Source organism: Cherax quadricarinatus, chromosome 17 (genome assembly GCF_038502225.1).
Source record: "Cherax quadricarinatus isolate ZL_2023a chromosome 17, ASM3850222v1, whole genome shotgun sequence".
Lineage (NCBI taxonomy): Eukaryota > Metazoa > Arthropoda > Malacostraca > Decapoda > Parastacidae > Cherax > Cherax quadricarinatus.
Genome location: NC_091308.1, coordinates 3,204,734 through 3,230,066, shown reverse-complemented (window position 1 = coordinate 3,230,066; position 25,333 = coordinate 3,204,734). Strand labels below are relative to the sequence as shown.

The following is a 25,333-nucleotide window of genomic DNA, read 5'->3' as shown; positions in this document are numbered from 1 at the left end:
GTGACTCCAAAAGGAGAATATAATGGGTTGAGAATACTGTCACCTTCGAGGAGCTGCGACGCCTTCCGCACACCCTGGACGACGCACCTACCCTTCCTTTCCAGCCCCGTGAGGGCGGGTATAAAGGTCACTCTTGAAAACACCTGCCACGGGGACAGCTGTGATCTGTCAAGGCGGCTGTGTGCCCACCTTCTCCCACGGCTCTTCTGAAAGAAACCTGCCACACCTCCAGTATAACATATGGTAGGTTGAGACCATGCCCACGTCAGTTAGGCTGCGACCGTAAACATACTGCAGTGATTGGACCGAAGACATCAGCCCTGCCAGCAGCTAGTAGCTGCCCCTCAGTACACTGATAATAATTATTTCTTCACGTACATGATACACCCTATAGACCTACTACCTGACATGACTGACATTCTATATAGAAAGGGGCTGGTGTTTGTGGTACCAGGGTGGTGCGGTGTAGTGGAAGCGGCCAAAGAGGCCAGAAACTTGCAGCTAAGACACGCTCACTATTGAGAACTGTGCTTAAGGTAACGCGCAGTTGAAGAATTGAGACACTTATGCAACATGTGGGAATCTTTATTGAAGAAACGTTTCGCCACACAGTGGCTTCATCAGTCCAATACAAAGCAGGAAAGTGTAGGGAGAGGTGTACTGATTACCTCAAACTCCTCTTCTCCGTACACCTTTCTGCTTTGTATTGGATTGATGAAGCCACTGTGTGGCGAAACGTTTCTTCAATAAAGATTCCGACATGTTGCATAAGTGTCTCAATTCTTCAACTTGTCGGTTTTCAAAACCATTTATCACAACCCGCAGTTACTATATCCACACACAGTGAAAGACTCTCCACGCTCTATTAAATTTTCAATGTTCTCCATTGTATAGACAAATTTTATAGAAAAGTTTACTATAATACAAATGGAAAGAAAATGTCTGCCACAGGGCCTTTTTTTTACTAAGGATAAAATTTTCAGATTAAACTAATATTAGAGTGAACAAACATAGTAATGGACCGGTTACAATGGCAGAGTAAATCTTGTTAGTGAAGCAGCGCATACATGAACCTCCAAACTATCTCCAACTTGATCATTATAATATAATTATGTATACAACTTCATACGTTTTCACTAGTGCTCACGACTTGTTATTAACGATATTATAATTCGAGCAAATGTTACTGGATATATATATATATATATATATATATATATATATATATATATATATATATATATATATATATATATATATATATATATATATATATATATATATATATATATATTTGCGCAAAAATCGCGAACACGCGATACAATATGCAAAACAACCACGGGGGAAGATGAATGATAGCTCTAGGCCTTTCGTGTTGCAATCGAAACAGGAGCTTGCATTGTTGCAGAAAAGAGGAGGAGATCCAAGCCAATATGGTCAGAGGAAGCGCCTTTGCTTGAGCAAAGGTGCTCTCTCTCTCTCTCTCTCTCTCTCTATCTCTCATATATATATATATATATATATATATATATATATATATATATATATATATATATATATATATATATATATATATATATGCATGACACAAACAGAAGCAATGCAAGGCTGTATTTTGTGTAGGGTAAGAGAGGGTGAGAGGAACTTTCTAGCAGGGTAAGATAGAGTGGGAGGAACTTCGAGTGGGATAAGAGATAAAGGTCCTAGGGGTAGAAGGATTCGGGGGCGGGGGGGGGGGGAAGCTTGTGTGTCTGCTTGACGCTGACTTTTCAATTCACCTCGACGGTATTACCCTTGCAAATGTATATTGAATTTGCCTCCACTATTTGCTCATCAAATTCCTTTATTTTCAACCACCCTGAGATTAAAAAAAAAGTACTTCCTAACATCAATATTGTTTATCTTTGTCTTTAGTTTATGTTATCTTGTCCTTATTCTTCTTAATACAAGGAATTCATCCCTATCTACTGTATCAATTGCTATTATGAGTTTATAAGTCGTCAGGTTCAGTTCTTTCAACTTTCCTTGCAACACATGACTATCATTTCTAGGACTAATCTGGTTACGGACCTTTGGACCTTATTCAAGCCTCATCGCACGCTTGAACAACTGTAGATTCCACACGGCTATAACGCACCGATGATCAGCTTAATAGATCTTGTGTAAAATTCTAAAGGATTTTTTGTATAAATCCCTGAATGCTGTTCCGGGATCACTGGAGATGCTGGGTCATTTTGCCATGGTGGCGGAATTTGAACGGCTCAGCCTCATCTAAGACCCTAGCACACCCCGTCCCCCTCTAATAATAATAATAATAATAATAATAATAATAATAATCTTTATTTCTACATGTACAAGGTATACAGGCCTAACTGACATCAATGATATACAACTATATAGAAAGCCCTCTGTTATGGAGAGGATTTCGGGCAAAATTGGTCAATTTTGTCCCCAGGATGCGACCCACACCAGTATTAACACCCAGGTACATATTTTACTGCTAGGTGAACAGGCACAACAGGTGTTTTAAAGAAACACGTCCTAATGTTTCCATCCGTACCGAGGATCGAACCACGGACCTCCACGTGGGAGCTGAGTACGCAACCAATGAAGGTTTTTTTCCCCATTAGTCTAAATTTGTTCACGCTCCTGGCCGATGACATGGAACGATTTATGGACGTGGATTATGGGTTGTGAAAAATGGATTTTGAAGAGTTTTACTTGCGTTGTGTTTATGATAAATTTAATATGCGAGTGAACTGGTCACGTCAACAAGTTGGTACTCATAGTGCAACTTGAGTAATGTTCATAACGGAGTACCTTCAAAGTGCTGATTCAGCACTTTGAACAAAAAATCCTATTTACAAACAGAACAACTTTTCCGAGATTTGCCGTGTGTGTGTGTGTGTGTGTGTGTGTGTGTGTATGTACTCTAGTAGTGGTTGCAGGAGTCGAGTCATAGCTCCTGGCCCCATGTGTGTGTGTGTGTGATGCTGGAGAACTTTTGATCATTTCCTTGGATTAAATTAGATGGATCCTCATTTTCTCTAGAGCTACATGACCTCTACGGGTTTAGTGCTCCTAACGAAAGTAAAAATTTTAATGTGTATCTTCTAGTTTCTTTACATACTCGCTCAGGTGCTGGGTTGCTGGTGCTGGGTTGCTGGTGCTGGGTTGCTGGCGCTGCATTGCTGGTGCTGGGTTACTGGTGCTGGGTTGCTGGCGCTGCATTGCTGGTGCTGCATTGCTGGTGCTGGGTTGCTGGTGCTGGGTTGCTGGTGCTGGGTTGCTGGTGCTGGGTTGCTGGTGCTAGGTTGCTGGTGCTGGGTTGCTGGTGCTGGGTTGCTGGTGCTGGGTTGCTGGTGCTGGGTTGCTGGTGCTGGGTTGCTGGTGCTAGGTTGCTGGTGCTGGGTTGCTGGTGCTGGGTTGCTGGTGCTGGGTTGCTGGTGCTGGGTTGCTGGCGCTGCGTTGCTAGTGCTGGGTTGTTGGTGCTGCATTGCTGGTGCTGGGTTGCTGGTGCTGGGTTGCTGGTGCTGGGTTGCTGGTGCTGGGTTGCTGGCGCTGCGTTGCTAGTGCTGGGTTGTTGGTGCTGCATTGCTGGTGCTGGGTTGCTGGTGCTGGGTTGCTGGTGCTGGGTTGCTGGTGCTGGGTTGCGGTGCTGGGTTGCTGGTGCTGGGTTGCTGGTGCTGCGTTGCTGGTGCTGGGTTGCTGGTGCTGGGTTGCTGGTGCTGCGTTGATGGTGCTGGGTTGCTGGTGCTGGGTTGTTGGTGCTAGGTTGCTGGTGCTGGGTTGCTGGTGCTGAGTTGCTGGTGCTGGGTTGCTGGTGCTGGGTTGCTGGTGCTGGGTTGTTGGTGCTGGGTTGCTGGTGCTGGGTTGCTGGTGCTGAGTTGCTGGTGCTGGGTTGTTGGTGCTGCGTTGCTGGTGCTGGGTTGCTGGCGCTGGGTTGCTGGCGCTGGGGTGCTGGTGCTGGGTTGCTAGTGCTGGGTTGCTGGCGCTGGGTTGCTGGCGCTGGGTTGTTGGCGCTGCGCTGCTGGTGCTGGGCTGCTAGTGTTGGGTTGCTGGTGCTGGGTTGCTGGTGCTGGGTTGCTGGCGCTGGGTTGCTGGCGCTGGGTTGCTGGTGCTGGGTTGCTGGTGCTGGGTTGATGGCGCTGGGTTGCTGGCGCTGGGTTGTCGGTGCTGGGCTGCTGGCGCTGGGTTGCTGGCGCTGGGTTGCTGGTGCTAGGTTGCTGGCGCTGGGTTGTTGGTGCTGGGCTGCTGGTGCTGGGTTGCTGGAGCTGGTTTGCTGGTGCTTTGGTGCTGGGCTGCTGGTGCTAGGTTGCTGGTGCTGGGTTGCTGGTGCTTGGTTGCTGGTGCTGGGTTGCTGGTGCTGGGTTGCTGGTGCTGGGTTGCTGGTGCTGGGCTGCTGGTGCTAGGTTGCTGGTGCTGGGCTGCTGGTGCTGGGTTGCTGGTGTTGGGTTGCTGGTGCTGAGTTGTTGGTGCTGGATTGTTGGTGCTGGATTGTTGGTGCAGGATTGTTGGTGCTGGATTGCTGGTTCTGGATTGTTGGTGCTGGGCTGCTGGTGCTGGGCTGCTGGTGCTGGGTTGGTGGTGCTGGGTTGTTGGTGCTGGATTGTTGGTGCTGGATTGCTGGTTCTGGAGTGTTGGTGCTGGGTTGCTGGTGTTGGGTTGCTGGTGCTGAGTTGTTGGTGCTGAGTTGTTGGTGCTGGATTGTTGGTGCTGGATTGTTGGTGCTGGATTGTTGGTGCTGGGCTGCTGGTGCTAGGTTGCTAGTCCTGGGCTGCTGGTGCTGGGCTGCTGGTGCTGAGCTGCTGGTGCTGGGTTGCTGGTGCTGGGTTGCTGGTGCTGGGTTGCTGGTGCTGGGTTGCTGGTGCTGGGTTGCTGGTGCTGGGTTGCTGGTGCTGGGTTGCTGGTGCTGGGTTGCTGGTGCTGGGTTGCTGGTGCTGGGCTGCTGGTGCTGGGTTGCTGGTGCTGGGTTGCTGGTGCTGGGTTGCTGGTGCTGGGTTGCTGGTGCTGGGTTGCTGGTGCTGGGTTGCTGGTGCTGGGTTGCTGGTGCTGGGTTGCTGGTGCTGGGCTGCTGGTGCTAGGTTGCTGGTGCTGGGTTGCTGGTGTTGGGTTGCTGGTGCTGAGTTGTTGGTGCTGGATTGTTGGTGCTGGATTGTTGGTGCAGGATTGTTGGTGCTGGATTGCTGGTTCTGGATTGTTGGTGCTGGGCTGCTGGTGCTGGGCTGCTGGTGCTGGGTTGGTGGTGCTGGGTTGTTGGTGCTGGATTGTTGGTGCTGGATTGCTGGTTCTGGAGTGTTGGTGCTGGGTTGCTGGTGTTGGGTTGCTGGTGCTGAGTTGTTGGTGCTGGATTGTTGGTGCTGGATTGTTGGTGCTGGATTGTTGGTGCTGGATTGTTGGTGCTGGGCTGCTGGTGCTAGGTTGCTAGTCCTGGGCTGCTGGTGCTGGGCTGCTGGTGCTGAGCTGCTGGTGCTGGGTTGCTGGTGCTGGGTTGCTGGTGCTGGGTTGCTGGTGCTGGGTTGCTGGTGCTGGGTTGCTGGTGCTGGGTTGCTGGTGCTGGGCTGCTGGTGCTGGGTTGCTGGTGCTGGGTTGCTGGTGCTGGGTTGCTGGTGCTGGGTTGCTGGTGCTGGGTTGCTGGTGCTGGGTTGCTGGTGCTGGGTTGCTGGTGCTAGGTTGCTGGTGCTGGGTTGCTGGTGCTGGGTTGCTGGTGCTGGGTTGCTGGTGCTGGGTTGCTGGTGCTGGGTTGCTGGTGCTGGGCTGCTGGTGCTGGGTTGCTGGTGCTGGGTTGCTGGTGCTGGGTTGCTGGTGCTGGGTTGCTGGTGCTGGGTTGCTGGTGCTGGGTTGCTGGTGCTGGGTTGCTGGTGCTTGGGTTGCTGGTGCTGGGTTGCTGGTGCTAGGTTGCTGGTGCTGGGTTGCTGGTGCTGGGTTGCTGGTGCTGGGTTGCTGGTGCTGGGTTGCTGGTGCTGAGTTGCTGGTGCTGGGTTGCTGGTGCTAGGTTGCTGGTGCTGGGTTGCTGGTGCTGGGTTGCTGGTGCTGGGTTGCTGGTGCTGAGTTGCTGGTGCTGGGTTGCTGGTGCTAGGTTGCTGGTGCTGGGTTGCTGGTGCTGGGTTGCTGGTGCTGGGTTGCAGGTGCTGGGTTGCTGGTGCTGGGTTGCTGGTGCTGGGTTGCTGGTGCTGAGTTGCTGGTGCTGGGTTGCTGGTGCTAGGTTGCTGGTGCTGGGTTGCTGGTGCTGGGTTGCTGGTGCTGGGTTGCTGGTGCTAGGTTGCTGGTGCTGGGTTCCTGGTGCTGGGTTGCTGGTGCTGGGTTGCTGGTGCTGAGTTGCTGGTGCTGGGTTGCTGGTGCTAGGTTGCTGGTGCTGGGTTGCTGGTGCTGGGTTGCTGGTGCTGGGTTGCAGGTGCTGGGTTGCTGGTGCTGGGTTGCTGGTGCTGGGTTGCTGGTGCTGAGTTGCTGGTGCTGGGTTGCTGGTGCTAGGTTGCTGGTGCTGGGTTGCTGGTGCTGGGTTGCTGGTGCTGGGTTGCTGGTGCTGGGTTGCTGGTGCTGGGTTGCTGGTGCTGGGTTGCTGGTGCTGGGTTGCTGGTGCTGGGTTGCTGGTGCCGCGTGCATAAGTCTCACGTTAATTAGATACTGTAATGTTCTAGAAGAATCTTCGTTCACGTTCCTGAATGAAGTTCTTACGTTGGCTATATTTCCATATGCTGAAGGTATACAATTTATAGCATTAGGTATTTCTGGTGATATGCATCGTGTGATGCTCACTGCTGACTCCCAGATCTTTCATCTTTCGCTCTGATTCTAGATCTGTATTCCATGTCTGGTCTTCTCACTCTTATTTTCATTACTTTACAAATATCAAGAATGAATTAAAGTAGCCACTTCTTCTGAACGTGTTTACAACCTGTTCAAGTTTCCTTGGAGTTATCATCTCTCATCTTTTATTGTTATCCTAGTCATTAAATTTTTCATTATCCCTAAATTGGCACACAGGATTTAATTTCCATTTACAATTAATTTACGTATATGGGAAACACCAGAGATGCAAACAGTGATACTTTCTAGGATTCCATTAGTCTCACTTGTTCACTCTGACACCTGACCACCGTCCCTCTGCCTTCTGTTAACTAAGTAGTTAAGTACAACGTTTGTCAGGAAACAAGACACGTTTCCTGACTCGGGTCTTAATCATATGATGACCCGCAGCTGGAGCTTTTGGTCATCTGACTGAGGCCCTCCGCTGGCTTACCGCTACACTCCTTCAAAAATTATGGTTATAATTATAACCATTTTTTGTGTTCTAATATATTCATCAAGTGTTCCCGTACCCACTTACTATCCCTGTATTCTTCAAGCATGTGTAGTACGGTACACTGCCACATGCTTTCTTACAGTAAGGGAAGATACAAGCTAACTTACCTTCTCGTCTGCTTTATCTCCATCTCTTGTCATTAAATTTCATAACGATCCTTAGACAAAATTTGCCATTTACTAAAGCCATTTTTGTTGTCGACAATTTCAAGGGACTCGCTTTCACATTAGCTTTTCTAGTACCCTAAGTAGCGTGTTAGTCAGCGAGACTGGTGTATAGTTGAATAATTCGTTTGTGTGTTTGAATGAGAAAGGGAGGGAGGAAGAGGAAGAGAGGAAGAGGTAGAGAGAGAGGAAGAGAGGAAGAGGTAGAGAGAGAGGAAGGGAGGGAGAGGAAGAGGTACAGAGGGAGAGAGAGAGAAGAAGAGGTACAGAGGAAGAGGCAGAGGGAGAGAGAGAGGAGAGGGAGAGAGAGAGAGAGAGAGAGAGAGAGAGAGAGAGAGAGAGAGAGAGAGAGAGAGAGAGAGAGAGAGAGAGAGAGAGTGAGTGCGTCTTCTTGACAGAGTAGAGAACAGAGCAAGACGTCTCATCTCTCGCCTGGACCCATCCTGGATAGATCTGTCATTTCAGCAGAGCCTTCAACATAGGAGGGATGTGGGTGGCCTTACTGTTATGTACAAGGCCAGTATTGTCAAAGTACCACACTTGGATCCACTTCTAGGACAGCGTGAAGCAAGCTTCTATACCACAAGACGGGCAGAAAGCAGCAACTTCACTCTGGCTGTGCCCTTCTCCAGAACATCACATCATCTGAGATCATTTATCCAAAGAATGACTCGAGTCTGGAACACATTCATATAGCATAATGATGTCAATGAGATAAAGTCAGTTGATCAGATGAAAATGCTGGCCCACAGATGGCTCCAACTTCATCCTCTTCCTTAGCTGTATGTTTCATAACACAAATGCTTTCAAATGAGCTGATGTAAGTAACAGATCTGAGCTTGTCAGTAAGTTGGGAATCCTTAACTTGTAAATAGCTTGTTAATAAAGCTTGGGATCCTTAACCTAACCTTGTCAAACCCTGTGTAAAAGAGAGAGAGAGAGAGGAGTGAATGAATGGATTAACGAATGAATGAATGAAAGGGTAGAGGAGCTGGAAGTCAAAAAGTTATATAAAATAAAATCTAGCCAAACTTACGATAGTCGTACAAAATAATATGGTTGTTGCCTTGGCCTCAGCGCTGCAAAATCTCACAAAAAGACGCAAAAACCTCCACTAATCGAAAATCGAGATTCGTAAAGCGGTAGTAGGGTGGAGCACTAACCATTACAATCCACTCAGAGGTTGGCACAAACACCCACTACATAAACGTAATGCCACAATAATATGTATTAACGATCTTCTGATGCCACCATCCAGTCTACTGGGTGGTTCAGTATGGACTCTCTGGTATTTAATGGTGCATGGAGCGTATTATCTGATCAGTTAGCATAAGACATGGGGAGCCTTCACAAACGGACACAAGATGGAGTAGACTGTTAGTACTGCTGTGGTTTAGGAAAGAATACGCAAATCCAGTGGAACACTGAAGGGAAGACGTACAAGAAGCAGTTAAGATTACAGACTGTCATGCTGAGTGGCTACGGTGAATCAGAAACTCTGTTAGTGTGACGTGAATGGGAATAGAAGTTGCTTTCAGGCAAATAAATTAGCAGTCACCTTTTATACTGATACAAACTGAACCGACCGAGACAGAGGCCGAGACCCCTAACCTTGTGAAGCAGACGACAAGATCTCTGAAACATGTTAGAGAGAAAACAAGATCACCCTGCAACATACGAGAGAGAGAACAAGATCACCCTGCAACATACGAGAGAGACAAGATCACCCTGCAACATACGAGAGAGAGAACAAGATCACCCTGCAACATACGAGAGAGACAAGATCACCCTGCAACATACGAGAGAGAGAACAAGATCACCCTGCAACATACGAGACAGAGAACAAGATCACCCTGCAACATACGAAAGAGAGAACAAGATCACCCTGCAACATACGAGAGAGAGAACAAGATCACCCTGCAACATACGAGAGAGACAAGATCACCCTGCAACATACGAGAGAGAGAACAAGATCACCCTGCAACATACGAGACAGAGAACAAGATCACCCTGCAACATACGAAAGAGAGAACAAGATCACCCTGCAACATACGAGAGAGAGAACAAGATCACCCTGCAACATACGAGAGAGACAAGATCACCCTGCAACATACGAGAGAGAGAACAAGATCACCCTGCAACATACGAAAGAGAGAACAAGATCACCCTGCAACATACGAAAGAGAGAACAAGATCACCCTGCAACATACGAAAGAGAACAAGATCACCCTGCAACATACGAAAGAGAGAACAAGATCACCCTGCAACATACGAGACAGAGAACAAGGTCACCCTGAAACATATGAGAGAGAGAACAAGATCACCCTGCAACATACGAGAGAGAACAAGGTCACTCTGCAACATACGAGAGACAGAACAAGATCACCCTGCAACATACGAGACAGAGAACAAGGTCACCCTGCAACATACGAGGCAGAGAACAAGGTCACCCTCCATACGAGAGACAGAACAAGATCACCCTCCAACATACGAGACAGAGAACAAGATCACCCTCCAACATACGAGACAGAGAACAAGATCACCCTGCAACATACGAGACAGAACAAGATCCAAGACTTTAAAGTACTGAAGATGGTCCAGTAACTGAGGCAGAGATTAACGGAGGACGAAGGAGACATCATCTGCGTTTTAGAGGAACGAGAGTTAAACTATCATAGCTGTTTCTGGGCAGGTGAGGCTATTCTTTTTTACTGTCTCTCACAAGGTGAATGGAAACAACATTTGCAGTTGACACCTTAAGCATTTTAACACGTGTGTTCTCCTTGTCGTTTTATTCTACCGCGGTGACGAGGTTTAAGCGCCCTGAGCAGCTCACAACCAAGCAACACATTTCTCCCTCTAAATACCAAGGCGATTTTTTCTTTTTTTTTCAAAATTAGCTGTAAATTAATTTTTTTATTAGGGATGAATTATGGGGATAGTTTGGACGGTGACTATTTTTTTATTAAATTTGATTATATTAAGAATCTTAGTCACGATATTAACAAAATATTCATCGTCTAACATTATTTATTGCAACGAATAAATAATGTTAGACGATGTTAATGTTAGGCTATTCACGATGTGAATAGCCTAAACGTTCCAGTTCTTCCAATTCATAAAGCTAAACATAGTTACTGTAAGTTAATTAAATAATAGTTTGAGGCTGCTGGTGGTCTAGGCTTCTGCCTTAACTGTTGCTATATTTGCGACTATGAATGATCACCCGAGTTAACAGGTTTGTACACTAAGCACTTTTTCTACTTGTTTACAAACTTGCTTCCTGTTTTCAAGTATTTTTTCTTATTTCCATCATTTTCTATATTGTACTTATTAGAATTTTTCGTCTGGTTCTTCCCTTGGAAAACAGAATGCGTATTTTTAATAATTCTTATATCATTATTATCACTTAACTATCCTGGATACTATTAGTGCCAGTCCTATCTCGAGCCTTTAATACATCTGGGAAATCATTTGGGATTTGATTTTGCCAGTGACGGCACTCCACCTTCACACCAATTATAGGGTTAATTACCAGCACACAACCATTTGTGTTCAAGAGGACACTTCAAAAGATACTGCAAATATTCCTGATCAGCCGGGCTGCAGTGACTACGTCAGAGTCAGCACTGCAAGTATTAAACATCTGACTGATTAGGCAGAATCCTGAGGGGAAAGTGAAGAGGTGATAATCCGTGTTTGAGTAAATTCAACAGCGTAAAAAAAAAGTTACAACGTATACTCTATTAGTCATAAATGTTTATAATACAACTGTGAATATCATATATCGTCAGTAAGCATTACTAATTAACGATCCTTAATCTTATATCGTAAGTAAACATTACTAATTTAACGACTCTTAATCGTATCTCTTCAGGAAAATTACTAAAGGACGTGTTAATATTTTTTAACACACCGGCCGTCTCCCATCGAAGTAGGTTGACCCGAAAATAAGGAAACACTTTCATCACTCACTCCATCAATGTTTTGCCAGAGGCGCGCCGATGCTAGTTTAGATGCTGCTCTAAACTGCTTCCTGAGTGCAGGTACTGTACTTAACACATCCAGGACTCGTCCGGCTTACGCTGGCGACGTTTATGGTCTCCTAGATTAGACTGGATCGTGACTTACCTTAGCGACGATCATGGTCTCCAGCAAGACTGGGTAGTGACTTACCTTAGCGACGATCATGGTCTCCAGCAAGACTGGGTAGTGACTTACCTTAGCGACGATCATGGTCTCCAGGAAGACTGGGTCGTGGTCGTTGTGGTCAGCGACAGACACGACCACCCGAGCGAAATCTGCGTTCTCTCTCCTTCCTCGATCACGACAGCTGACCGTCAGCTGATGTACCCCACACACTTCCCTACACTCACACACATTACACAATGTTACTAGGATTACACACGTTACTGGTGACTACATATTGTATCAAAGTCCAAAAGAAAAAATGTCTTGTAATATGTCTAAGATTCTTATCGTGAGCCCGAAATATACAGTGCATTCCTTATTTATAGTTATATTTCTCTGTTTTTGTACACTCCAGAAGAAAAACAAGAGAATTCTTAGTATTTTATCACAGAGAATCTCATGAGAGCAAAGAGCCCTGCCTGTCGGTTTCTCGAAAAACACTGCCAAGCTATGGGCTGTACCACGTATCCCAACTTCTATCATTAAATCTCTTAGTATATAAATTTACGTATACAGACGAACACCTTCGCTGGAAAATACTAGATTTAATTCTGACCTGTCAAGAGGCTTGGCGACGATGAGATCTCCGGAGCTGGAGTCGACGGCGAAGAGACCTTGGGAAGCGAGGGCTTCGGCGTGGTGCAGGGAGAAGTAGACTGGGGAGGCTGTGGAGGGGGAGTGGTCCTTGTCTCGACACTGGAGGGCGAGGACAGTGGTGCCTGGGGACACGGCCTCGCTGATGCTGGCCTCATACACCCTCGCACTCAACACTGGTCTGTGATCGTTGGCGTCCATAACTTCTACCACCAGCTGGAGTGACACACGTCCGTGTTTAGCTGCTGGATTACCCTCATGAACGTCCGCGTTTGCCTACTGTATTACCGTTACACACGTCCGTGTTTGCCTATTATTACTGCTACACACGGTCCGTGTTTGCCTATTATTACTGCTACACACGGTCCGTGTTTGCCGATTATTACCGCCACACACCGTCCGTGTTTAGCTGCTACATTACTGATCTTTTTACACTTGTTTGTCTTGCCTGCCTTTCTCTCTCTCTCTCTCTCTCTCTCTCTCTCATATTCCAAGCTGCTTAAATCGCGCATATAAATGGAATTCTGTTGACGTGTAATTTCCGATATTCAGAATCATTTTGGCTATACGAGTAAATTAATTTTTTTTGTCTCGTATAAGCGAGTAAAGCATCACTTGATTACCCGAGGCACGAGAGCCACTTTCGTGCCGCCTGACTTCCTTGTGTAACTAACATTAACTTCTAAGTTAAATGTGTTTGTGAATTTCATTTAGTATTTCATTACTGCTAGCTTTTATTATTCCATACACACACACACACACACACACACACACACACCCACTGCAAACACACTCCACACTACATGATGCGAAGATAAATATCTTAGTTCACACTATTCCTATTGCATTTCCTTTTACTGTAAATGCTTTCCACGTAGAGTAACTTAACTGTTTTAGTTTTTCAAGGTTATAATCATGACTGCTTTTTTCTGCATCTTAGTGCTAGGCTTCAAATAATAGGCTAATACAAGGACCACAATGGCAATAACTCACTTCGCCTGACTTTTCTGGGTTATACTAGGTAATTTACACATATGTTCCTATGTATGTAAGATAAATTTGAATCTAAATTTGTATAACTGTACTTGTGTGTACCTGTATCGAAATAAACTTACTTAACACAGAAAGGCATTTGATAAAATTAATTGGACTCGTACTGCATGAAGAGAGATCATCACTCGTTTCAGTGTTGGAGGAATATTAAAAGTATCTCAGGAAGATCAGTGTAAAATATTACAAGATTTTTAGCCTTGAAGAATGTCTCAATAAGTTTAATATTTGAATGCAACTTAAGATACTCAAGCACTATTTTGCATCAGTGATGACTCGTTCTTCTATTACGTAATCACTAACAACGTCAACGAAGCCAATATTACATGTTGAAAACAGGTTTGGATGGTTTAAAAACAAAATAACTTGCGCCTATAAATGCCAGGCCCATAAAACTGGAGCCAACACAGGTTTAACGAGGAGTGTTCTCAGACACACTGACATCATCTTCATCTCTGTCATGCATATATCCTTCAACAAATTATAATATTTTTCCTCTACAGTGGTTAAAACAACTGTGGTAGCTGACATTAGTTCTCTCTCTATCCCATGTTACGAGCCTTAACACTGGTTAGATTAGTTTAGATTAGGTGAGGTTTGTAGGAAACAGGACACGTATTTCCTGACGCTGGTCTTAGTCATAAGATGACCAACTATACACACACAACCCGCACATAGAAGAGAGGAACTCACAATGACTTTTCGGTCCGACTTGGACCATTTACAAAGTGTGACTTTGTAAATGGTCCAAGTCGGACCGAAACGTCGTCGTAAGCTCCACTCTTCTATGTGCGGGTTATTTGTGTATCGTTCCAGTCACGGTATTGTGCTTTTTTTGTTATTTATGACCAGCTACTGGTGTTTTTGGTCATCTGATCGAAGCCTTTCACTGGCTTACTGATCCACCCCTTTAAAAATTAAGTTTAAATAGGTTAAGTTAGTGTAGTGACTGACCTTGGCGGTAGACGTATGAACACCGTCAGTTGCAGCAATTGTGAGTGTGTAGTGGTACTGGTCCTCGTGATCCAGTCGGCGAGCCAGACTCACTAGGCCGGAGTCGACACCCATGCTGAACCTACCACTCTCGTCACCCTCTGTGGAGCATCCAGGGAAGCACTTAGTGATGTGTCAACAAGCGTGGGCCAAGACTGTTCAACCTGCTACCAACAGATATTAGAAATACTTGTGGAATAAATGAAGTTCTCAAGAGGATATTAGATCATTACCTCCTTCAACTGCTGTGATGGCTAAGTGTGCTACTGGGCAGCCAACAATATATATATGCTTGATTCGCAAACGGGCGAATTTTTAATAAACATTATCTCTCGGTCCACAGCAGGATTCGAATCTGCACACTTTCAAAGTACACAGTACCGTTTACTTTGAAAATGCGCAGGTTCGAATCCTGGTGTGGACTGAGAGATAATGTTTGATTATATAATGTCCTGCCGTATAGGTAAAACTGGTCAATTAGCAAGAACTCATTTAAAATTAAGTCCTTTCTAAAATTTACTCTTACACGTTTTACATATATATATTTTAATTGATGTTAATGCAAAAATTAATAATTTTGCATCAGAAGAGCCTTAGTAAACTTACCTACCCTTATTATAACAAGCGCAACTTAATTTAGCCGAATCCAACTAAATATATTTTAGATAAGTTTACAATAATTTAATAATAAACAAACACAATGAAATATACTTTATTTCGTTAGGTTCAGAATGATTTTTGCGAAATGATTGCATACACTAATATTCGCTTGCCTTATTCGGCAAGAAGAGCATTGCTATTTAAGCCAAAATAGCAAGTTTTTACCTATTTGGCACGATATTATATATACATGGTGTGTAAAAGATCAGCAAGTACAGGGATATTAGCCAACAGTATCAATTTGTCCCAGTGGGATCAGAGACCTTGGGATCATGGGGAAAAAATGACACACGTTTCCTTAAAGAATTGGGTTCCAGACTCATCGACACCACCAGGGACCCAAGGGCAGCCACTTTCATGTTCCAGCGCCTCAGTGTGGCCATCCAGAGGGGAAATGCTTGCTGCGTACTTGGCTCACGTCCAGCCTCGGAGGAGCTGGAGGAAATTCATGATCTTTGATACATTGTGCCATTGTATTCATGTTTGTTTTTTTCTGTAAATGTATTTTGTTTATTAATAAATGTTCACATAGAATAAAAAATATATAGGGGGTGATAGGAGAAGAAAATATTCAAACAGCTCCGGGGAGAACCTTGAGTTTTCCCTGAGGTACGTTTATTGTCTTCTCTGAGGATGAGGGTCCCCAGTCCAGCTATAGAGGTGGTACTTCCCTATATATATATATATATATATATATATATATATATATATATATATATATATATATATATATATATATATATATATGCAATAAGATCATAGTAAACAGGTGATTTCAAAATATGCAAAACAACCACTCTGAAAGAATAGAGCAATTCCAAGCGCTTTCGTGACTACTCACATTATCAAGGAACTATGAAAGTGAAGCATCCAAGGATCTGATAGTGAGGGGCTGGCCGACCCCTTATATAGCTTCCTTGGTTGCTTCACTTTCATAGTTCCTTGATAATGTGAGTAGTCACGAAAGCGCTTGGAATTTCTCTATTCTTTCAGAGTGGTTGTTTTGCATATATATATATATATATATATATATATATATATATATATATATATATATATATATATATATATATATATATAGATAGTGGTGTATATATATATATTATATAGTGGTGTATATATATATAATATATATATATATATATATATATATATATATATATATATATATAATATACACCAGAAGGTAATCTTCAAAACAGCAACATCCTGGTTAAACAGGCAATCAGCAGAAAAGCCTGGCCACTGGATGGGCTGTCAGGGCAGAAAATTCTCGAAACAGGTCACAGGTATTCTTTGCCAATCAATTTATATCAGTTTTCTCATACTCATCGTGTTTATCATTATAAATTATATCTAAAAATAAACAAAAAATGGAGAAGAGAAATATACATAACTCTAGAAAGTCTTTAAATATATAAATATATTCTTTCAGTGTAATATATAAATTTTATAAGTTATAAGCTTTTAAGCGCTCAGATTATCTCTGGTAATCCTTGTATATTTCTGGCAAAGAAATATATTTAAAGATTTCTTTAATGATTCGGCCTTTTAATCAGGAGATCTATCAGCTCTGTAACGTGAACATTTGTGACGCTGAATTTTGTACCACTGACCTTTGTACCACTGACCTTTGTACCACTGACCTTTGTACCACTGACCTTTGTACCACTGACCTTCGTCCCACTGACGTTTGTGCCATTGACCCTAGTATCACTAACCTTCGAGACACTGACCTTCGTCACACTGACCTTTGTACATGACCTTAGTACCACTGACCTTCGCATCACTGACTTTCGTACCACTGACCTTCGCATCACTGACTTTCGTACCACTGATACTGCGTCATTTACCTTTTTAAGTTGTGAAGGTCAGTGATGCCCCTCTGACACTGTTCTCAACCTCGTCTTGTGCTTATGGTGGTTATATTAACATCAGTTTATTTCTTTTATTAAAGACTTTACGTAAACAACAAAATTTATATGAATGTAAAATAACCGGAGCTTACAAGATACAGTGAATTGCCAATAACTGACGTACTGAAACGAACCCGGGTTCATGAAACCCGGGTTAGAGAACCCGGATTAGATTCTAACAGACCAGTACTTGGCACTGGTTTTCTTGATGCCATCTCGTTCCAGTCTGGAGCAAAACTCTTCTCCCGGGCTGAGGGACTGACAACCTCAAAACTATGTCTTCGAGGGTGCTAGACCGATGACATCGTGTTTACACCTCTGCTGCTGCTTCTCACTCTTCTGTGCTCGACTGAAGAAGCCTACTGTGTAGGCGAAAAGTTTCGGAATAAAGATGCCTAAATGTTGCGCATATGTCTTATCAACCTGTAGGTATTGTATACCATTTTAATATTTATTCTCCAGTTATTGTACGTAACTTGGCAATTCCACGTTCAATGACTATGCAAGTAGTTTTAAGAATAGACACGATAATACCATGAGGCCTGGGAATAGGGAGTCAACGTTCATGTGTTGTCGTCGAGAGGTTAGGCTAGGTGAGGTTCGTCAGAAAACAGGACAAGTGTTTCCTGACGCGGGTCTTAGTCATGTGATGACCCGCAGTGGTGACAGAGATTCGAACCAGTGGAGCCACAATCGAGTGAAAACATCTAGGTCACTCCACACATGCTTTAATATTCGTAAACTTTTTTTTTTCAATAATATTTTGACAAGGGTTCACACGACAAACAGGATCCATTATTGTCGGGACAGAAATATTTCATCCAATCTTTTGTCTTTAATTATTAACTCATTTGCCTTCAGTTCCCCATAAAAACCAAACTTTGCAATATGAAGGTTTGATTATCAGTCATAATTAAAAAAATCACAATTAGTTGTTGGGTTTTTTTTCCGGCATTTTTGGAAACGTCGACAGTTTCTGTGGAATATTTCTTCTTTTTTTTTTTTCCTGCAACTGTTCTGAAGTTAAATTAAAATTATGTTTATGGTAGCAAGCACACACACACACACACACACACACACACACACACACACACACACACACACACACACACACACACACACACACACACACACTGGAGTATGCAGCACCTGTTTGGAACCCGCACTTGATAAAGCACGTCAAGAAACTAGAGAAAGTACAAAGGTTTGCGACAAGGTTAGTTCCAGAGCTAAAGGGAATGTCCTATGAAGAAAGGTTAAGGGAAATAGGCCTGACGACACTAGAGGACAGGAGTGTCAGGGGAGACATGATAACGACATATAAAATACTGCGCGGAATAGACAAATTGGACAAAGACAGGATGTTCCAGGGAAGGGACACAGAAACAAGAGGTCACAATTGGAAGTTGAAGACACAGATGAGTCAGAGAGATATTAGGAAGCATTTCTTCAGTCAGAGTTGTCAGGCAGTGGAATAGCCTAGAAAGTGATGTAGTGGAGGTAGGAACCATTCATAGTTTTAAGACGAGGTTTGATAAAGCTCATGGAGCGGGGAGAGGGCCCAGTAGCAACCAGTGAAGAGGCGGGGCCAGGAGCTAAGACTCGACCCCTGCAACCACAAATAGGCGAGTACACACAAGAATTTAGAGAAAGTACAAAGGTTTGCAACAAGGCTAGTTCCGGAGCTCAGGGGAATGTCCTACGAAAAAAGGTTGACGGAAATCGGCCTGGCGACACTCGAGGACAGGAGGGTCAGGAGAGACATGATAACGGCATACAAAATACTGCGTGGAATAAATAAGGTGGAGAGAGACAGAATGTTCCAGAGAGGGGACAGAAACTAGGGGTCACAATTGGAAGCTGAAGACTCGTGTCATGTGTGGGGTTCGAAACGTGGATTGGGTAAGAACACTCACGTAGGCTGGTTGGTTAGTACGTATAATTATAACGGAAAATATGGGGAGCACAGGCCCGCCCTGCCTCTCTGCTCTCTAAAAACTGACTCACCAGTGAAGCCTAGGGGTGAGCAGCGTTCAAAAACATGCTATAGTCAGCAGCAACATGAATAACAGTCAGTGATTCACGCAGACAGTTGGTAGTGAGTCATACTACTGGTAACTGGTTACTGGTAACTGGTACTACTGGGAACTGATACTTCTGAGAGCTCGGCGACGCTAACGTATGTCTTGACATACAGCTGATACAAACTAGAGACGGCAGGCGTATGGCTTGGGCTGATTCTATACAATGGCAAAGTACACAACAATTGAACATTGTAACATACATAAGGAGATATTACAAAAACACTAGTTGGCCTTACACTAGTACAGTAATACAGAGTTCGGGATACTTAATACACATAAGACAATCTATCATTTTTACTAGCATATAAAACAATCTTTGGTCTAAAGGTATATATATATATATATATATATATATATGTATATATATATATATATATATATATATATATATATATATATATATATATATATATATATGTATATGTCGTGCCGAATATGTAAAACTGGTCAATTAGCAAGATTGGCTTCTTCAAACTTACCAAGTACTACATCAAGTCTTTTCAAGTGTGTATCCACGTCTTTAGACACAACAATTAAGTCATCTAAGTACACCATAAGTGCATTACCTATGAGACCTCTAAAGATATTAGTCATGAGCCTTGAGAATGTGATAGAGGAGGATCGTAATCCAAAGGCCATACGGAGGAAGTGATAATGACCTGTATGAGTGGAGAATGCAGTTAGCTCTTGACTGTCCTCATGAAGAGGGACTTGCCAAAACCCTTGTAACAAGTCCAGGGTCGAAAAGACTTTATCTCCAATGTTACATAAAAGATCACCAAGTACTGGAAGTGGGTGTGATCTGGAATAGTTTTTGCATTCAACTTCCTAAAGCCAATCACTGGGTGCCAAGTACCATCCTTCTTAGGTACTAGGATCAAGGGTGCATTCCAGGGTGAATTACTAGGTGCAATAACTCCATCATCAAGCATTTGATTGATCAATTCTTCTGCGACAGCAACTTGTGAATGAGGCATTCTGTATGCAGGTATATAGATAGGTCTAGTACCAGGCTCCAGTGGGATACGATGGGACAATAAGTTTGTTATACCCATTTTCTCACCTGGTGAGGCAATGGCTTTACGATGTTTGTTCAACATAGTCAACAAACGCTTGACCTCGTCTGGGGAGTCAGTGGGAGCTAAGTCTTTCTCCTCAACTGGTGGAACGGATTGATCCAGTGAAGTGGATGAGGTCTCCCCAGTAGAAATAGCACCGACCCACTGGTCAGGTGACAACTCATCCTCTACCTGAACAGGGTAAGGATAGTGAACAAGGTCAACAAGATTGGTATTTGCTCTGAGATGAACACTGTGACCAGAAGTGTTAGCTAGGAAGAAATGGATCTTACTATCTCTTACAACATGTAAGGATGGCTCAACAAATAAACCCTTTGCAGGAATCACTGTCAACTAGGACATTATCACCATCTGGAGCACTAGAAACAACAACAGACACTCTAGTGAGGGCACTAGCTGTGACAGAAACGTCTTTCTGCAGACTGCATGTGACATCAACAAGAGATGGCATTACTAGTTGCAAGTAATCATTTTCTGACAAGGTGTCCCCTGTAGAGAAACTACTACTTGAACTAGCAGACATTGCAGGGATAGGCTCAGAACTCAAGGTAGTCAGAACATCCTCAGACACTTGAGGTAACTGGACACTATCTTGCAAGCCTGAAATTGCAGGTGGAACACAGACAGGAGTGACAGGATCACCAGTGCCTGACCGCTTGGGTACGCTACTGGAAAATGCACTGGCTTGTAAGGACTTGTAAGGACGTCGTATTCTGCGGCATGGCAGATCTCGGATCCAAGCTGGTAACCCCAATGGTATGATCAAGTCATCAATTTGGGCATGCCATCGATAAGGGTCGAGCACAATGCATAAGTCTTTCTGTCATGTGGGGTTGGGTAGGAGATTTTAGGGTTGAATGTAGACACACTTGTTGGATGGTAATGCTATATTGTCAGACTGTGGTAATGGGAGATGGGAGCCCAGGCCTGCCTGCTCGCCTGTCTGTCTATCCGTCGAGTGAGGAAGAGGCAGCTCGTCACACTGACTCATGCTGTATTCCGTGACATCATACAGCCACTCGGCCTAGGGATCTTCTATATAAAGCACATGGATGGTACTATGATACTCAGTTAATCTATATAACACATATAAGGGGATCAGCAACTATGCTGACAGCTCGGTCATGTTACGTATGTCGTCTCGACATACACTACTATGCTATAGGCTGAACAGGCAGGTGGTTCTGGGCTGATTCTATACAATAACAAGAGGCACTATGTGTACCACTAACAACAATCTTCAACACATCTATCGAAACAGGGTGACTACCTGAGGTATGGAAGGCAGCAGACTTAGTTCAAATTTTAAAAAAAACAAGGAGACAGACACGAAGCACTAAACTACAGACCTGTGTCACTGACATGTATGGTATGCAAAGTCATGGAGAAGATTATCAGAAGAGTAGTGGAACACCTAGAAAGGAATGAGCTTCTCAACGACAGCCAGCACGGTTTCAGGGACGGAAAATCCTGTGTCACAAACCTACTGGAGTTCTATGACAGGGTGACAGAAGTAAAACAAGAGAGAGAGGGGTGGGTAGACTGCATTTTCTTGGACTATAAGAAGGCTTTTGACACAGTTCCACACAGGAGAATAGTGCAAAAGCTGGATGACCAGGCAGGTATAACAGGGAAAGCACTTCAATGGATTAGGGAATACCTGTCGGAAAGACAACAGCGAGTCACGGAACGTGGCGAGGTGTCAGAGTGGGCGCCTGTGACGAGTAGGGTTACACGTGGAATCAGTCCTAGGACCGGTGCTGTTTCTGGTATTTGTGAACAACATGACGGAAGGAATATACTCAGAAGTGTCCCTGTTTAAAGATGATGTGAAGTTGAGAAGAATTCAATGGGACGAGGACCAGGCAGAACTACAAAGGGATCTGGACAGGCTGCAGGCCTGGTCCAGAAACTGGCTTCTGGAGTTCAACCCCACCAGTGCAAAGTGATGAAGACTGGGGAAGGGCAAAGAAGACCGCAGATGGGGTACAGTCTAGGGGTCCAGAGACTACAAACCTCACTCAAGGAAAAGGATCTTGGGGTGAGTATAACACCGGGCACATCTGATGCGCCCATCAACCAAATAACTGCTGCGGCATACGGGCGCCTAGCAAACCTAAGAAAAGCATTCTGTGTATGTTAGGCCCATATTGGAGTATGCAACACCAGTTTGGAACCCACACTTAGCCAAGCACATAAAGAAATTAGAAAAAAGTGCAAAGGTTTGCAACAAGACTAGTCCCGGAACTAAGGGATATGATAACGACATATAAAATACTGAGAGGAATCGACAAGGTGGACAGAGACAGGATGTTCCAGAGATGGGACACAACAACGAGGAGTCACAGTTGGAAGTTGAAGAACCAGATGAATCACAGGGATGCTAGGAAGTATTTCTTCAATCACAAAGTTGTTAGGTGGAATAGTCTGGGAAGTTTACGTAGTGGAGGCAGGATCCATACATAGCTTTAAGAAGAGGTATGATAAACTTCATGGAGCAGGAAGAGTTACCTAGTAGCGACCAGTGAAGAGGCGGGGTCAGGAGCTGTGAATCGACCCCTACAACCACAACTAGGCAAGTACAACTAGTTGAGTACACACACATACATACACACACACACACACACACACACACACACAATAATGATACCCAGAACTTGTACATGTCTAATTTTTCATCAAGGCTCAGGGAACAGGGAGAGAGTGGACCTAGTAGCGACCAGTGAAGAGGTGGGGCCAGAAGCTGTGACTCGGCCCTTGCAACCACAGTTAGGTGAGTACGCACACACACACACACACACACACACACACACACACACACACACACACACACACACACATATACAACAGGCCTAGTGTCTAATCGACATGTGCCTAGGACAAACTGGTAACAAACTGGTAACTAACACACACACACACACACACACACACACACACACGGCCACCAGCTCATTATACCAGCTTGTTACATTTCTTGCAACAACGACCAAAGACAAGCCAATTAAGTCATGCCAGGTTATAATAACTTGTGGCGTGTATGATACTGTTCTTTTGAGCTACATAGTAAGAAGACCATTCAATACAAACCAATAAACTGAAGATGAAATTCAACAGTGTTTCGGAGAGTCCCAGTACCAGCCATCTCTCCACACTTGTTACAGTGGTCCTGGACTAACTGAAACGTCGTCTTACTAGTTGTGAACCGTCGTAGCCTCGGCACTGTGACTTTCTGCTCCTGACTGTCACGACAGAGTGCGTGCTGGAGTTGCGTGCTTACCTGTGATGTAGTACCAGAGTGTGTCATTGTCAGGGTCGTGGGCGTTGACGAAGGCTACTAGGTGCCCCGGCGGGTCGGTCTCCATGACGTGGGCGGGTGCCAGGGTAGGTAGGACAGGCGGGTGGTCGGAGGTGTCAGGGACATTAGCCACCCGAACCAACACCCGGGTGCTGGCACTCATCTGAGGCTGTCCGTTGTCTTGAGCCTGGATCTGTGGGCACCAGATGGGTGTGTGTGTGTGTTAGTGGTATCTCTTACAACGGGGATAAAGGTAATCACTAGCGACATGTGATAATAGGCTCTCAGCGGGATGAGAGTAGCGGATGATGCATCTCAACCTTCGTGTGTAATCTTCGTGCCTGGCACGATGTTATGGCGTGCCGAGTAATAACACTATCAGCATGGTAGCTGCTGCAGCCGGGAGCCTCTAACAACACCTACATTACTGCTTCATAACATTCATCACTAATTTCAGTTATTAACATGGGACGGATTACGTAGACGTCGCAAATGTAATTCAATTCTGAAACGAAAGTTTCGTAAATTTTCAGCACTATCGCTGTTACAGCTTCAGTTATTTTTTTTCTATTATTTTGGTTACATTACAACGGAAACAACAGGAAATGCGTAGTTTACAGCTCGAAGCAATTACCATACGGCTGTGTGGGGAAAAAAAATTGAGTTTTCAAAGTTAACAGCACCATCTAATTTTCTGGGGATTCTGGACTAATATCTCAATATTTTATCCTGTCTCATGTCCCACTCCCTCAAATGAGCTCGAGGCTCCCCTGAAGTCCTTGAAAAATAATTCCCTTACCGAATATTGGGATTTTTTTTTTCTGAGTGATGGCTCGCTGTTTTAAACAAAACGCTTTAGAAAAAACCAATCAAGATGGAAAGGACTTTTTTTTTAAGTAAAATTGGTCATACTACGGTCAGACAATACTTTGAATGGCTGGCTTTGTTCCAGGGAGGTGGAATGCACTTAGGATGTTGTTACAGTGATTAACAATTTTAAATTTAACTAGAAATATTTCGGTTGCTGCGCTATCCGAGAACGGTATCCCTGTAAATAATAAGCCCAGCCTCTTCTACCTCAATGCGTGCAGGAAAACTATGAAATATGTACATGTGTGTGTGTGTGTTTTTTCTGCAGGCATGTGCACCTGTATATGTGTAAGAATGTATGCATGTATGTTTATATTGTGTATACGTATGCATGGAAATATGTACATATGTTTACATATATGTATGTACGTTTCTGCATGTGTATATTGTTTGTATGTACTGTACACGTGTATATGCATGCATGCATTTATGTATGTATGCAACATTTACGTATATATACATGTACGGATGCATACTTGTGCATGTGTATTCATATGTGTATACATATGCATGTGATATCACTACTACTGATATCACCACCACCACTATCACTATTACGACCACCATCGCCACCTCTACTAACATCAAGTGAATAAGTATATTTTGTGAATCTATTACCAATAACAAACCAAGTCAGTCACTCTGCGATACCTGGAATTGTGACATATTGACAAATTTACCCGGACACAAACTAAACTGATTGAATAGCTTCCTAGTCATAAGATGCATCAACCATTAAATATTGAAGCAGTTCAGAGAAGGGAGGCGCATATATTTTGATACTGACTAAACGAGAATAAAAATAGCTAACAGTTTTATACACAAAATGATCAGATCTATACCTATACTCTTGAATTTCACTCTCCACCGTCAATGAACGTTTAAAGCTGAGCCACTGTGGGTTTTGGAAGTTATCCCAGCACGATGCTGAGAATGAGTTCATTAATTCTGGACATAGAGCATCCGCACATGCCAAATGTTCCTAGAATCTACTCCACGTTACCGTACACAAGTGATGAAAATTTGAATCTGGTCAGATAGAGGGTTCCCGAGTTATGAGCGAAATAAAGTCGAAAAGTAGGAAGAAAAAATATGACCGAATGGCTTTGTTTACGTAATGCACACCAACACATG

The 25,333-nt window shown here is 44.0% G+C and overlaps 1 protein-coding gene across 1 annotated transcript in view; it reads right to left on the bottom strand.

The window, feature by feature from the left end:
- LOC128686443 (fat-like cadherin-related tumor suppressor homolog) overlaps positions 1–25,333 on the bottom strand; it is a 73,578-nt gene that overhangs the window by 22,101 nt on the left and 26,144 nt on the right. The window contains exons 5-8 of the mRNA XM_070085693.1: positions 23,312–23,522; positions 14,257–14,396; positions 12,215–12,468; positions 11,689–11,833 (exon numbers count right to left, since the gene is read on the bottom strand). Coding sequence (XP_069941794.1) covers positions 11,689–11,833; positions 12,215–12,468; positions 14,257–14,396; positions 23,312–23,522 — 750 coding nt within the window. The remainder of the gene's footprint in view (positions 1–11,688; positions 11,834–12,214; positions 12,469–14,256; positions 14,397–23,311; positions 23,523–25,333) is intronic.